At 38.8% G+C, this 16,834-nt stretch overlaps 1 protein-coding gene across 1 annotated transcript in view; it reads left to right on the forward strand.

Moving 5' to 3' along the window:
* Positions 1-16,834, forward strand: part of Polr2A (RNA polymerase II subunit RpII215) — a 364,959-nt gene that overhangs the window by 305,083 nt on the left and 43,042 nt on the right. The window contains exon 24 of the mRNA XM_067137935.2: positions 13,507-13,701. Coding sequence (XP_066994036.1) covers positions 13,507-13,701 — 195 coding nt within the window. The remainder of the gene's footprint in view (positions 1-13,506; positions 13,702-16,834) is intronic.

Raw genomic sequence — 16,834 nt, forward strand, 5'->3', positions numbered from 1 at the left:
CGTTATATCAAGAATTCATAATGGCGAAAAATTTACTTGCTATAGCGGATTGGTGTTATATCCAATTTTTGTAAAAGTTGGGGGGGAAACCCACGCACGTTAAAATCAGTATGTACAGTAACTGCAGTCCGTTTGTTCATAACTTACGTTTTCGCTGCTTTCCATACTACAGCTTACTCGTAAGTTATTTTTCTAATTCCGAGAACGTGAATGCATTTGTTCAATTTCATTATGAAAAATTCTAGTATTATCACTCCAGTGGCTTCTGTGGCAAACATTTTCAGTTTTCTTATTCCAACACCTAACCTAACTTAACCTCATATGTATCATGATGACATATTTCGAACACCAGTAGAGTAATGATAACCTTTTCACTATAAATTACTCAGGAATACCTTTCCGAAATTTAACCAGGCTCGAGAAAATACAGTGAAACCTCATAGTGCGCTCCTCATTAAGATGACTTTTCGCTTAGCACGTCATAAATTTGAAGTCCCTATTCACGTCGTATTAAATCTATTTAAACACTTATTGCGTCACAAATTTTCATTATTACCGCTCAATACGATCACATTTTTCCCAGCCCTGAAATTGTTCTTTATTGGCCCTTGTGAAAAGAATGTGACTTCCAACTCTGATTAGAGCCCTTGCCACAGGAGCTAGGTCGGAGAAAGTTACCCGAAAATGGGAAATGACCTTGAATTCCACAAATTTAGAGAGTAAATTATAGCTTTGGGATGCAAGCTGTTATCCTCAGGAAAGTTCGGTTTTGCTTTCTGGTTTTCATTGATATTGCTGAATAACCTGATAAGCATGTTTGTGTTTGTATTTTGCATTCCATTCTGAAGTTCGAAATTTATTCCGTGTTGAGTGACACAATGAAGAGTTCGACAAATTTGACCATTGAGTTGGGGCTCCCAAAACGTACGAGTGAAATATTGTCTGAAATTAGATATTGACAGTGCAGGGTAGTGAATATTTGTTGCGTGATGGACTACATAAATTAGGAACATAATTGCGTGAAGTTGACTAGCGTAGTGCATATGTCTAGTGGTAGCCCCGTTAAAGATTCTGAAAAAGTCGTGAAATCACTTACTAATGAAAATAAAATCCAGGAAGTGGACAGGCATCTGCATCTTTCAACTGTGGGGCGCGTAAATTGAAACTGGCACCTTATAGTTTTGACTCAAGTTGATGACTGTCAAAGTCATTTCTCTCTGGCAGAGTTCAACCTCCAAATTAATGGTCGAAGAGTGTGACCAGAAAGCAATGTTTAACCCACTGCTCCGAAATACAAGGCTTCAGCTGACATTTGTTTTAGTGCGTGATCTGCAATAATGCACTGATACTTTTATGGGACCCCACTGCAAATGTTTTTATATTTGTTAGGTGTTTTACACACCTTTTAATACACAATTTTTATTTAATAAGCCCCAGTGGAAATGGTTTTCATATTTGTTCTCTCGTCTTTTTCACGCTTTTTAATACTCTCATAGCATCTTTAGAAACTGTGGATAGCCTATATCTTTCACTGTACCTGTGCATACACGACGTAAAATGCACGCATGCCAGAAAAATAAATATCAAGTGTTTACATATTCATGTTCGATAGTTTTTATTTGTGTATCCAATAGCACATTTTCTCGCTTAACACATTATCTTTCCTTGTCCCCTGCAGAAACGCCCAACAAGGTTTTACTGAATAAACTAACCTCCAAAATCAATCGTCCACTCTGCGCTGTATTTTGTGGTGTATCACGTTCTTGTTTAATTTCAGTACATACTTTTAAAATTTAGCGCCGGGCTGAGTGGCTCAGAATTTGGCAGGTTCGATCCTGGCTCAGTCCGGTGGTATTTGGAGGTGCTCAAATACGTCAGCTTCATGTCGGTAGATTTGCTGACACGTAAAAGAACTCCTGCGGGACTAAATTCCGGCACCTCGGCGTCTCCAAAAACCGTCAAAGGGTAGTTAGTGGGACGTAAAACAAATAACATTATTATTAAAATTTAGCGATTGTTTACTTCAGCCTTTATTTCTAATGAGTTAACTACTGCTATCGGCCACGTTATTTACGCATTTGTTGCGGAAACAAGTTTTCGTTCATTTCGAATTGTGCTTATAGATGACCAGTCGATGAGTATTATTAATCGACTCTGATATTGCCTTCAAGGTTGAATGTCGACGAGAGTGTTCGCTATTGCACATAGCAAAAAGTCTATACTGGAGATGATCGATCACATTCAATATAGGCTAATTGCTGGAATGCATAAATACTGATATTGGAAAAATTATACATGCTTAATCTCTAGTAATAATGGATGCATCAGTGATAGGGTTCTTGCTGTAACTGAAGGATAGTACACAGTTTAATATAGGCATTTTCAAGGGACAGAAAAAAGCTGTCGTCATAACGGAGTTCTCGCTATATGCCGTACTTGCTATAGCGGACTTCTACTGTAATGTGAACTTGATAATGTCAGAAATGAAAAGGTACTACTATGGACATCTGACGAGAAGTCACGGTGCAGGATAAGGGATGCGGAGGGTAAGCATGGCTGCTGCGCATGCGCCATTCTCAAGTCTCCAGGCCTGACAAAACACTGGTTCCGTCCGCGGTGATTCTTGTGAACTAAGGTGCTGCTGTGAAGTTTCATATTATTAATAATCTTGACCATAATGGCCAGTATTGGGTCCGTATTGACTTAATCATATTAAATAGAGAGATGGATGATCCGCCTAGTCAATACTGTGTGTTAAAAATTTCTATATTTACATTTCACATTTGCATTATATCTAGTACTTGTTTCGAGAATATGCACATTCTCTTCTTCGGTTAATTATCATAGTTTTAACTTTCTTAAAGGGGCCCCCATTTTCATTAGGTCTTATTGTCATACACGAATTTTAACCTAATTAGCATAATGCATAATGAAAACAGTTTAATAATGAACAAGATCTTTCAGAGAGCTCGCATTGTTTATCACAACTAATGTTGTAGCTTAGTGTAGTATTTGTTACTCGTGCAGTACCTACAAGCTTTCTGCGACTTCTCGTGAGATGCAGATGGTACTTATTCGTTACGGAAAATATGGACGTAAGGGGAAAGTTACATAAGTGGCAAGGCATAACGATGGAGACTCTGCTTTCCTGGCAACAGTTTTGTTGATGGGCCATGTGAAGAAAAACAGGATGAAAGACTACTGGTCAACCCCCAGGTGACAGAGTTTACAAAATTAAAGTCTATAATAAACTATTTCAGAGAGAAATTCCAATATATATTCTATCCCTTCCAAAATATGTGTATTCATGAGAGCCTAGTTGCTTGGAAAGGTCTCCTAAAATGGAACCAGTACATTCCATCAAAGCGACACAGGTTCGGTATGAAGCTGTTTATACCTCGCAACTGTGAAACTGGGTTTATCCTTGATTTTATTGTTTATACTGGAAAGGATACGGAAATTGAACACTATGAAAAAGTCGGGGTGTCTGGGTCAGTTGTCAAAACTCTGGCAGCACCTTACATTGGTGAAGGCCACAGTCTGTATGACGACAACTGGTACACAAGCACAGATATTTTTGAGAACCTACTGGAGCTTGTGGCACAGTCAGAAAAAATAGAAAAGGAATGCCAGACTTGCTGAAGAAAATTCAAAAGGAAGAACGTATTTCATGGCACACCAGTGATATGCTGAGGCAAAGATGGTATGACAAAAGGGATGTTACCATGCTTACTACTATACACGAGAACGTGATGCTAGAAACAGATCACGCCACAGGGCAGAATAAAAAGAAACCCTTGAGTGTACTGGATAATAAGGAGAACAAGGGCCCAATTGACAGAGCTGGTATGCAAGTGAGCTTCACCGTGAAGTTGCCTTCTTTCTTTCTTTTTTTTTTTATTTTTTTATTTTAAATACTTGATCGACATTTTAGTGCTGAACTGTTGCGTTATTTACAAGGTGAAGACGGGAAAAAATCCATGGCTACTTGACTTCCGTCTCTGCCTTATAGATTAGCTGCTAGAGGAATTTGCAGTGGAGAGGAAACCAACAAAATGAGGTTGACCACCTTCAGGAGGAGACTGCTTCAGACTTTCTGGTCGTCATTTCCCTAAACCAGTATCTCCAATGCAATCAAAGCAGAAACCACAACGGTGGTGTTCTGTGTCAGCACACAAACAAGATACCACCCAAAAGAACAGTCACTAAGTGGATGTGTATTGAGTGTGATAAACTCCTCTGCATACATCCTTGTTTTGAAGAGTACCATACCATAAAGACATTTTGATAGGTGAAACTGTTGTAAAGTCAAGTCAGTGTGTTGTAATGAATACAGACTTGATCACATATAGGGAGTAATTATGTTTCTGTCAATTTTACTATTCCTTTCAGTATTTTGTGGGAAAAATTTTCTATGCCACTGATTTCAATTGAATTGAAGGTATCAATTACCATAAGTGTAAATTATGTAACTATTAATAAAGAAAAGTTAGAATCAAAATAACTTCAAATTAAGAATTCAACATTTTCAAGAAAATTCACTGATCAATAGGTTAATATTGGTATAATCTTTTATTAGTACAAACTGCCAGATAATTGTATAGAATGACTCATTTTGTCACACTGTGGGCAGCCTATATCATTCTAATCAATATAATTTATCACGTGATAAATTGTATTTTTTCTATTGTCATGCAAGCTTTTTAAATCGTCTTACAAAGTGAAGTAGCCTAGTAAGTTAATTATTGATGTATTTAAAGCACTTCTGTCGATGATGATCCTCATTTTCTCGTGATTCCAATTCCTATAAATATTCAGTCAGCTATCGAGTATGAATGAAAATGAACAGCTCAGATTTGATGATGTAAATTATTTTTGATAGAACAAACTTAGAGTGTACGTGTAGTTGTTCAATACAATTTCAATATGATCTGCATTTACACGATTTGAACTGGGTATGATAAGATTCCAGATTTTCCAGTATCAACCTTGAGAATCAGTCTGGACTGAGTCCCTGTTTACATGGAGTTTTCTATACAAAAAGTGTACTCAAGTAGATTTGTATCGTGCATGAAAACAATTAATAATTTTCCCACCATGATTATGTAAAAGTTTTCTGTCATCGAAATGTTTGAAACAGTTTCTCAAAATGTTGTGAAAACATTAAGGTGTTTTTAATCCTAACATTCGTCCGTTGAATAACTCAAATATGCACGCAGTGTATGCTAGATGTTACGGAAGTTATCGTGAAACACAAAGCCATCCTCAAAACCTCGCCACAGATGAAAGGTCATGGCCCATAATCTTCCGGTAAGGGACGCAACTTTTAGCGGCTGAACGTACATTGTACAGTCTTAGAGCAGCAGGTTGGTTATAAATTATTCGACATATCCACCACTTCCTCAGCCATTACTGTTCATGACTTCGCCTAACAACCAATAACAAAACAGCTGCTTTTGATCTTATGCTTAAATCTATCATGACATTTTAAAACACTTTATTTCTTCAAAAATGCATGGCGGTCTACATTGAGGCCCTAGAACAAAGGCAACTACGTTAAAAATACATTGACTGGTACATTATGAAACCTGTGTCATTAATGCACAGCTAACTGCATCTTTTAACATACGTTTTGGCCAGGTTGAATGGAATACATCATAATTTCCATAAAAACTTAAGTCTAATAACACCTATCTAGACAAGCCCTATTGTTTTAACAACCCGTCATCAGTTTTTATGCTGCAGCTGAGAAGCCTAAGTGGGCAACACTGCAGTAAGAGCACTCAACCAGAAACTATGCAGAAGAACATCGGACTCTTATTTTCCAACTCTTCGCTCTTCGCCCCTCTGTCTTGTTAAATCTGCAGCTGAATATGGTACTCCTGTGTGGTTAAGCAGTCCTCACAGCAGGAAGATTGATGCTGAGATAAATAAAACAATGCAATTGATCTCCGGTACCATAGTGCACCCCTACTCAATGGCTTCCAGTTCTGCACTACATCCCTCTATCTCCTCTCGGCAGGTTTAATGTTCTGGTCAAAGAGTACTGCAAGATACTCCGAAATCAGTATCTTTATACTTGTGCTGACATACCCGATGCTTATCTAACTAGACTTAGTTCAAGACATCCCCATGGCATTTTCATAGACTACATTTTGAATGTAGAATTTATAGATTATGATCAACTTTGTTTGTTTTCTATAAATTGTGAATTTGTACCACATAATTAATAATAATAATATACACTGATGAGCAATTGAATTAGAAGTAGCTGCCATTTTACCGAGCTCGATAGCTGCAGTCGCTTAAGTGCGGCCAGTATCCAGTATTCGGGAGATAGTGGGTTCGAACCCCACTGTCGGCAGCCCTGCAGAGGGTTTTCCGTGGTTTCCCATTTTCACACCAGGCAACTGCTGGGGCTGTACCTTAACTAAGGCCACGGACGCTTCCTTCCCATTCCTAGGCCTTTCCTGTCCTGTCGTCGCCATAAGACCTATCTGTGTTGGTGCGACGTAAAACAAATAGCAAAAAAAAAAAAAAGCTGCCATTTTGATGAAATGGCACTGTGGTCGGCCCGATGAACGTAGTTGTACTGCGTGGCGTGTGACTGTGATTTCATTAAATGTCCGTGTGAATAGCATTTAAGTATAAAATACTGTATTTACTCAATATCAGCTTCCCCCCTAATATTTTTATTGGATGTTTGTATAATTTTTGCATAGATTTTAAGATCCTCACATCTAATTTGTAGACTTGTCGCAAGAATGTGCATCTGCAGTAACAAATGGAAAGGGCCACTGTCACGCACAATCTGAACTAAACCATCTGGAGTTTGTTAGTAAATATTTGTCATGGCGAAGGTGAACAGTTACACAGCTTTATTCAAGCTAACAGTGGTGAAATTCGTGGTAGAAAACAATAACAGTGCAGAGAGTAGCAGGTCGCCATGTTTTCTGTTTTTTTTAAAAAAAGAGAGAAAGCAGCTAGTGGCATTTTGTGCCCCAAAACAGGGCAAGTTCTTGGGTGTTAAAGTGTTACTGGAATGGGTGAGAGAGATGCGGAACAGTGGTTGCAGTGTTTCCACGAAATGTTACAGGTAAAAGAATGGGAAATTGCGTAATCCCACGATATTTCAGGAAATGTATTCAAGGCAAGTTACAGTTGAGTTACTCTGTTTATGCGGCATGTGGTGTCGTCGACAAATCAAGCAGAGAAATTATTCCACCTAATCTGTACCTTTTATTTTGCCTTTGGCAAATTTAACTAAATTTAACCAAATAAGTATAACTGATGATGTTTAGTCAGTCTAAACGAAACATGTACTACTTGTAAATTAAATTTGCCAAAGCCAAAATATAAAGTATTGATTAGCTGGAACATTTTCTCTGCTTGATTTGTTAATTAATTTATCGATATGGACCATGAAATGGATGGTTTGCAATAATCTGTCGCTGCAGCGGAAAATGTCTTTGTTGATATAGATGTTGATTCCCATAGGGAACCTGAAATATTTGTCCCGAATGAGTAAATTTATAATACCAATCTAAATGGTCCATTATTGGACATTATCAATTTTCCAGCTAACTCATTCTTGGTTGCCAGCGTTTCGCCCCAGTGTGCTAAGTTGAGCTCGTCAGTTGGTAAATAGCATACCCACCAAGATGCATGGCTAGTGCATACCGTGCAGGCCACTGTGGAGGTTTACTTGGAGTCACCGGCAGTGCCAATGCACTATGAGAGACTTTGTCTCATTACCAAAATTTGATGCCTGCCTGGCCATCAGATGATATAGATGCTGATTCTCATAGTGCATTGGCACTGCCGGTGGCTCCAAGTAGCCTACGCAGTGGCCTTCACGGTATGCACTAGCCATGCGTCTTGGTGGGTGTGCTATTTACCAACTGATGAGCCCAACTTAACACACTGGGATGAAACGCTGGCAACCACGAATGAGTTAGCTGGAAAATTGGACCATTTATATTGGTATCATAAATGTCTTTGTGCCCAAAACTGCCTAACGATTGCTTCCTTAAAGTTAGTTTCACAGGCATGTGGTCAGGTTAGGGCAGCGGTACTCTCCTCTTGCAGATTGGCACTACTGATCGAACCCCTGATTATTTTGTCATGCCAAGGAAGACTGCTGTTTCTGAGAACAGACTGACAAGTGTTCTAATTAAAACTACTAGCAACATAAAGTTATGTTGTACGATGATGTTGGTAAATACTGCTGACAGCCATAAACTACCTCCATGTGTTATATTTTAATGCTAAGCATTACCTCCATGGCTAAATGGTTAGCATGCTGCCCGGTGGTCACAGGGTTCCCGTGTTCGATTCCTGGCAGGGTCGGAAATATTAACCATAATTGGTTAATTTCGCTGGCACAGGGGCTGGGTGTGTCATCTTCATCATCATTTCAGCCTCATCATGACGTGCAGGTCGCCTATGGGCGTCAAATCAAAATACGTGCATCTGGCGAGCCGAACTTATCCTCGGACACTCCCGGCACTAAAAGCCATACGCCATTTCCATTTTACCAAAGAACATCACAATCCCCACTGGTATCCTCAAAGCTAAAATGCTAGCCGCTCTGCTTGTGATTCAGAGTAAATGTTTATAAGCAGTGTTTTTTTTTTTTAATGTCATGGTACTGTATGATTATATTGTAGTTTTTCTCCCAAGTTTTGTAAATGTAAACAACCTAGCCCATCTGCAAGTGAAAAGCCTACAGTTTTGGTAAATTGCAAACTGAATATAATTGAATAAAAAGCCTTTGTATACAGTTTCAATCTTTCTTTGCTTTTTGTACACTAATAAATACTGTAAGTAAAATCTTTTGAGTGTATCCAGTAAAATATTTCATGAGATCCAAGTTCAACAACAGAGGTAACATTGAACATTACTCATTTCATACTATATGCATTACCATGTTACTGATTACTTCTGTGTTGTATTATTGACAACGCCGTATCACTAATATGCGGTGATTGTAAATGCATGACGCACTGCTATCTCAGCACAGGAATGGAATTGAGCTTGCAGTGTCCTTCACAACAACATGCAAGAAAGCGAAGGATGAATGGCAGACCTGGCACACAAGCTGACTCAGGAAAACAGTGTGCACATCTCCTACTAGATCATTAGACAGACTACAAATTTTTCGTCAAATTTGTGGGTTAAAAAAAAAATCTATGATTGAAGTTAATTACACTCTCCTTTTGTTGTGGTGATATGCATGTAAGCTGGTCGAAACAAGTTATCCTTTGAGCATGATCCCCGAGTAATGTTATAAGTTTTGACTATTATCCTGGCATTTAGTACAGTTACTATTGCTTTAAAGGCACATGGGAACTTCTTTCAAGTAATTGAACAGAACACAATGGGCTGGCTATTATAAAATTGCAATTAGTATTTCTGCAGCACATGATGTAAAAAGTGACAGTTTGACGTCATATGTAATGATTAGGGGGTGGATTTCTATGACCTAAAAATGTATGAAATATGTATGCACTTATGACCTAAAAAACATAAAAATATGACCTATAAAATTCAAAATATGACTTAATGAATAGCATCTACGTTACATAGAAGCACTTTTATTATGATTGCTACAGGCTGCAATTAATTTAGAGTTTAAAAAAATGTTTAATTCTTCGAAATCTTTAACCCAAAATCAACTAAAATGATGAATATTTCATGAACTCGTTAAGGTTACACTGCATACTCCTAGGCAAGGACGGACTCTGTGGAAGACATAAACACTACAGTTAATTTCACTGTTCAATATTCAATCAGTTTTAATTTATACACAAAACATATGTTATTTGAATGAAACATTCATACCTGATCTAGTCTCCATTATCAGAATTGTTGCAATTTATGACCACATGCATCTTAAGAGTGTTGAATGAGAATCCCCTCCTGTTGTCGCTGAGTATCGTCTTGTAGCGAGAAAAACTTCTTTCGACATCACATGATGTAACGGAGCGTACTTGAATAGAGTTAAATCACTTGGAGAAAATTCCTGGAAATCTGCAGATGAAGGGTTTCCACAAAGAATGTCACTTATTCCACGCAGGTACACAAGTCCGCTATTTTTTTCCAGTATATTTTCTAATTTTCTACACACCCTAGATGCTATTGTTCCTTTCGCATGCTTTAATTCCTGTTCAATGCACTTTAGAACATCCAGTGCATCACTTAGTTCTGCACCTGAAACTTCCAGTTGCGTGATTGCTCCAGATAAAGAATTAAAATTGGACTTTATGTAAGCCAGGTCCGCTTTTAATGTAGTGCTTGAAAATAAATCTTGAGTGGTTTTTATGGAGGACGATTCTGCAGGATCAAAAGACTTCACGATCTTCTCCACGACATCTAAGTTGTTGCAATAGTACACTGCGGCATCAAGCCAAGTCCCCCATCGCGTTATAACTGGCTTGGGAGGTAGGGGTAGTGAAGGTGCTTCTTCTTGAAATTTCTGAACGCGAAGCGGAGCTTTGACGAACACTTTCTTACAGTTCGATATTAATTTATCACTTCAGGGTAGCTACTTCTAACTTCTTCAGCTGCCCTATGCAAGGCATGTGCAAGACATGTCACATGTATCATTTTCGGGTATAGCATTTTAAGTCCCTTGGCTGCCTTCACCATATACGGAGCAGCGTCAGTTACAAATAGAAAAACGTGCTCTCTCTTTGCCCCGTTTGGCCACAACAGATTCATTGAATTGTCGAAGAGAACTGCAATGGTGGAATGGTTTGTCTTCTCTAGCACTTCACATGTCAGGAGGAATGTATCTCCAGCCCAGTCTTCCTTCAGCGTGCCAACGATCACATTTGCTACAAGTCTTCCATCCACATCTGTGGTCTCGTCTATTGAAACCCATATCTTACTGTCTCCCACGCCACGCCTCATTATATCCAACATCTCTTCATAACAAGGGGTCAGATAGTCCTTCCTGAGAGTAGATTCGTTGGGAACAGGATGCTTTGTATATTTTTCAAGAAACTGTCTGAAGCTTCGGCTGTTAAGTTTCTTTAAAGGGATATTAGAAGAAACCATCATCTTGCAGAGATCTTGTGAAAATTGTGAACTCTGAGAACTTGATGTCGGGGTTTCGAACAGCAGACGTTGCCTATTTTCGAGTGCAGAATATCTAGTTACACAATTCTTATGTTTTACAGTATTACAGTGTTGTTGCACAAAGAAGCGTTTTTCGGCAGTAACTTTTACCTCTCACAATTTACAGAATAATATCACTCCATCCGTACTGAATATGTTTTCACCGAACTCGCGAACAAAACTTTGCAACTTTCCACAAATTGAGACTTTCGTTTTAGGCATATTGAAAGGAAACGAATGACTGAAGCTCCCTAACGACCAAGGTCATTCAGTGTGTTGAAGGTGGAAGAGGGAAGGGGAAGGGGAGGGATAAGAACAATGACAAATAACTGCAGAATTACCTCTGCTTCCATGTAAATGATTGCCCGGTTTCCAGGAATTGACCCAGCTAGCAAACAATAGCACCTACCTGTTAGAAACATTCCATATACACTACTTTATAATAGTTCTTCAGTAGTATATTCCAGTCTATCCTGAAAAACAATTTCTAGAGCTTATTCTGATTTTTATAATACGAAATTAAAATGAAAATTACCAAAATATGCCATAAAACTTAAGAAAGCCTAAATATGCATTTATATGCCCAATAAAACATGTTTAATTTTGATTATCATGCTTGGAAACGTGTTGAAAATGCAAGACTATAAGATATAATGTTAAGGGAAAAAATATGACTGGTCATAGAAATCCGCCCCCTAGTAATGATAAACCATTAAATTCAAGTACGGTCTTTAGTGAAGTATTGAAATCATTGCTCATTTTAACTATGATTTTGTGCAATATTTACCACACTTAATATGACAGTGGATGTACTGGTCTCTGCCCCTGTTATATTGTACTAGTCAAAAGCTGTACTGGCAATTGCACAGAATTTCTGCATTATATAAATACCTCTCTAATAATAGTTTCATTGCCTACCATATGTCCCCAGGTCCTTTATAAATTTTGTCAAAAATTGTTCACATAATAGCCAAACCCTTATTTCAGACCTTCATATTGGAATAAAAAGTGCAGCCGATATGCAAGTAAATACGATAGGTAAGACTCAAGATCTCAGCACATTTAACCCTGGCCACATTGTCTATGTCAGTTGTATGGTCCATGCCATCTCCAGTCATGCAGATACTGGTCTTCTCACAGGCTGCTGTGTCTAGAATGAATTGTAAATTTGCAGAGCCAGGCAAATCCATCCCCATGAGGGTCAACCAACGTGGTTTACATGTTGATGACAGAGGTCACTGTTGGTTTGCTCAAATGTTAAGAGTGGATAGACAGTCCACATTGCAGCATATAACTTGTGAATTCAGTGCTGGACAACAATGAAGTGTGAGCAGCCATACCAACCACAACCATTTCCTTTCAGCTGGGTATATAGAAGCCACCATCTCATTAGGGTACCTCTGCTCACTGCCCCTCATAAAGTACAAAGAATGTGGGCAAAGGAATACCACCATTGTTTTCTCGAAGCATAGAAAAAGGTTGCGTGGACAAATGGGTTGATTCATCAGTTTATAGACGCCATTGGCACGATATGAGTGTGCCACTAATCACATGAGGCAACAGATCTCTCTTCTCAGTAGTGTGCAGTCCATGGTGGTGTTGGTGGTATTCTGGTGTGGGGACTGTTCATGTGGGATAAAGTGAGACCCATAATATACCTGCCAATATCCCTCACTGGTAATTGGTATAGGAACCTACTGTAAGAACTAGTCTACTCACTTGTTCACTTCTAGCTCCCTGTAGGAGACCTGTGTGTACAGCAAGACGATGCAATAGCCTATCACTCCCGAATTGGAGCCGATGGGTTAGTTTAACACTGTAATCATGATGATGCTTGCCTGGTCCTCAGCATCACCCTATCTCAGTCATACTGAGCAGATTTGGAATGCTGTCGAGAGTGATGTGTCCAACCAGGACCCTATTCCGGTCAATCTCCAGGAGACAGTGAAGTGATCGGGGATCACTATAACTCTCCAACACTTTCGGTGTATTGCGGACTCCATGGTACAGTGCCTTGCCACTGTCATTAGGGTAATAGAGGATGCTACACATTATTAGCAGGTTATGTCTAATTCAGTTGCTGATAAGTGTCTTATCAGCTTGGACTTTATTTAAGGTAACAGCAAACTCTCAACTTCGATACAAATTCCACTAAGGCACTGTTAAGATTCCTGTATAATACCTAAGTCCTACTGATCTGCTTAAATGAACCTTCATCCCTTCATACTGAGCAAAGCAGCAAGGGCTAAATGATGTTTTAGTATGAATTTGCTAGTTCTTCAGTGGGACACTTTTTTGTAGATAAGTTTGCTTTGTCTCTTCAGTAATTCAAAGCCTTAGAATTTTTAGCTAATTCATGAATTGACTGTACTCTTAATGTTACAGGTTGTTTTGACCTTCTCCTGGATGCTGAGAAATGCAAAGCTGGAATAGAGATTCCAATGAGTGTTGGTGCTGGTATGATGGGTGGTGTGGGTATGTTCTTTGGAAGTGCTGCTACACCATCAATGAGCCCTCAAATGACTCCTTGGAACCAAGTATCTACTCCAGGTTACAGCAGTGTGTGGTCTCCTGCCAATAGTAAGTTTCATAGCCAAAAAACTGCTGGAAAACGTGATGTGAAGAATATAGAGTATTTATTGGTGTGTTTTACAAGACAGTGGTATTTTGGTATTTGAGACTTCTAGGTCATCAGCTATTTTAGGAGACCAAAAGAAAATGCAGAAGTCTGTTATAGCGAGAATTCGTAACAGCAAAAAATTTACTCGCTATAGCAGTTATCCCAGATTTTTGAGGTGGGGGTGCTTGCACATTAATTCTGTGGTTTCCCATTTTCACACCAGGCAAAGGCCACGGCCACTTCCTTCCCACTCCTAGCCCTTTCTTATCCCATCATTGCCATAAGACTCATCTGTGTTGATGCAATGTAAAGCCATGTGAAAAAAAAAAAAACACCACATCATCATCATTATCTAAAGGCTTTTGCCTTGTCTCTGCAACCATTGATCTCTTCTCTCTGCAATCCGTTTCATATCTCCATAACCTTGGCATCCCATCATCTCAACTACCTCTTCAATGACCTTCTTCCGTGATTTCCCTCTGCCTTTCTTTCCCATTATCTTGCCTTCGAACAAGTTCTTTATGTAGTCATTATGCTGGAGAATGTGACAAAAACCTGATGCTTTTCTCCATTTTATCGTTGTTATTAAATGTCTCTGGGTGTTTATTTCTCTAAGCACTGCTTCATTAGTTTTCTTCTCAATCCAGCTATAGGGTCTTTTCTTCAGCATGCTCGGCAGGACCACTCAGAGCACGGGACTGCTGGTGCAATGACACTCGGTCGCTAGCCGGTATAACGCGCGCTTTTCCTCTCCACTACTCACGGCATTTCACACTTATAGAAATCCATTTCTAGTGAAACTGTTAGTCTAAAACCTACCTGGCATTACATTTGATGTTCAAAATGTTGTCCCTCAGCTGTCAAACATGCCTGAAACCTCGTAAATAGGTTTGCAGACACTCGACGAATCTCAGCTCGTGAGATGTTCGAAATAACTTGTGTAATGTTCTCTTGTAGTTCTTCTCTTCTGTGAGGATTGTTCACATACACTTTTCCGTTCAGCATCCCCCCACAGGTAATAATCACAGGGATTTAGATCAGGAAATCTAGGGGGATAATTAACCACACGATCTTCGAAAACTTTCCGAATGAATCGAAAGTGGCATTCTGTATAAGAAGAATGCTTCGCATAGCACAACACAATGAATACACGCTGTTCTACTGTATACATCACTCGTTAAACACACGATTAGTATTCCTACAGAAACTATGCTATTTTAAAGCGAACACATTGAACACGCTACCAATGCTGCAGATGAACTGAACTATTGCTGTGTGTGAAGCAATGGTTATCACTACCGTACTGCATTAGATCATCTTAGCCGATCATGTAGCAATATATCTCTTGGCAAATGAGTCACCCGGCCGCGCTATCGCCTTCCGTGCATGTTCTCCTGACACAGGGAGCAGGCCATAAAGAAGACCCTGTAGTTCTTGTCATCTTCCTCCATAGCCACGTTTCCCCTGCCTGTAGATGTTCCACGTCCTCCTTCAAGAGAGTCCATCCTTCACAGCCATATAGCAGCACACTCCAAATTAATGTTTTGACAAACAATTTCTTTTGTTCATTATCTAAGGATTTATTAATTAAGAGCTGCTTCTTCTCCTCAAAGGCTTTCTTACACAAGGAAATTCTTTTTATTTCCACAGCGCATCTGTTGTCATCAGTAATAACTGATGCTAAGTAGCAGAACTTGTGCACCTGTTTTATTAAAATATTTCCAATTCTGTGATGCGCTGCTGGCTTTATTTTAGATTTGTTTACAACTGTAACATTAGTTTTATTTACATTATTTTAAGATGGATATTATTTTGTTGAGCATGATCTGCATGTTCTTCTCATTGTGAGCCAAAAGTGCAATGTCGTTGGCAAGTCTAATACAATGTACAGTTGTTTCATTTATTTTAATGCCAGATATTTTTAATTTAAAAATTTTCATGGCCTCTTCATTGTACATATTAAATAGAAATGGTGAAAAGGAACACCCCTGTCTTACTCCTTTCCTGATCCTCACCTTGCATACTGTTCCATTACTCTCAATGTTTATTCTTATTGGTGTACAGGTTTTGTATTGCTTTTCTGTCTTTCCAGTCCAAATGAATATCCTTCATAATTCTGAACAGTCTTTTCCACTGGACATTGTCAAAAGTTTTTTCCAGGTCTACAAAAGCTATAAATGTATTTCTATTAAGCTCTTCTCTTCTCTCCAAGATGGTTTTAAGTGTTATAATAGCTTCTCTCGTTCCTACTCCTTTCTTGAACCCAAACTGATCATCATCTAGATTCTGCTCAATTTTAATTTTGATTCTGTTTTTTAATATGCATGTGAATGTTGTTGCTGCATATGAAACACACACACATTAAAATTGGTATGGAGCGGCAATCAGTTTGTTCAAAACTTGCGTTTTCGCACATGATTTCTATGCTGCGGCTTGCCCATTGGTTATTTTTCTACTGCTAATACTATGTGAACGTTTATGTTGAATTTCATTCTTAACACTAGAACGGCCAAACTTTCCTCATATCTATAAAGGCCGCAGGTGGTTATTTTAACCACTGCTGCTTACTGACACAGTTAAACATTGGGGTGTATTGTATACAGATCAATCCATTGTTAAATATTAATAATTGTTCATATTCTCTCGCTTCTAATAGGTAACAGTGAAATATTTTGGCGGACTTGCTATTGAGTGCCTTTGTGAAAACTTAGAAACCAAGCTCGATAGCTGCAGTTGCTTAAGTGCTGCCAGTATCCAGTATTTGGGAGATGGTAGGTTCGAACCCCACTGTCGGCAGCCCTGAAGATGGTTTTCCGTGGTTTCCAATTTTCACACTAGGCAAATGCTGTACCTTAATTAAGGTCACGGCCGCTTCCTTCCTAGTCTTAGCTCTATCCTGTTCCATCGTCGCCATAAGACATATCTGTGTCGGTGCGATGTAAAGCCAATAGGAAAAAAAATTAAACTTAGGATAAAAATAACATTCTTAATCTGTTTACAAGCCTATTTGGACACTTGACAAGTAATTTATGCAAGTGATTACCTTACACAAACATTTTCCACAGACTACTTTGTTGCGCGAAGAACATGTGT

The sequence above is a fragment of the Anabrus simplex genome, chromosome 1 (assembly GCF_040414725.1).
Source record: "Anabrus simplex isolate iqAnaSimp1 chromosome 1, ASM4041472v1, whole genome shotgun sequence".
Taxonomy (NCBI): domain Eukaryota; kingdom Metazoa; phylum Arthropoda; class Insecta; order Orthoptera; family Tettigoniidae; genus Anabrus; species Anabrus simplex.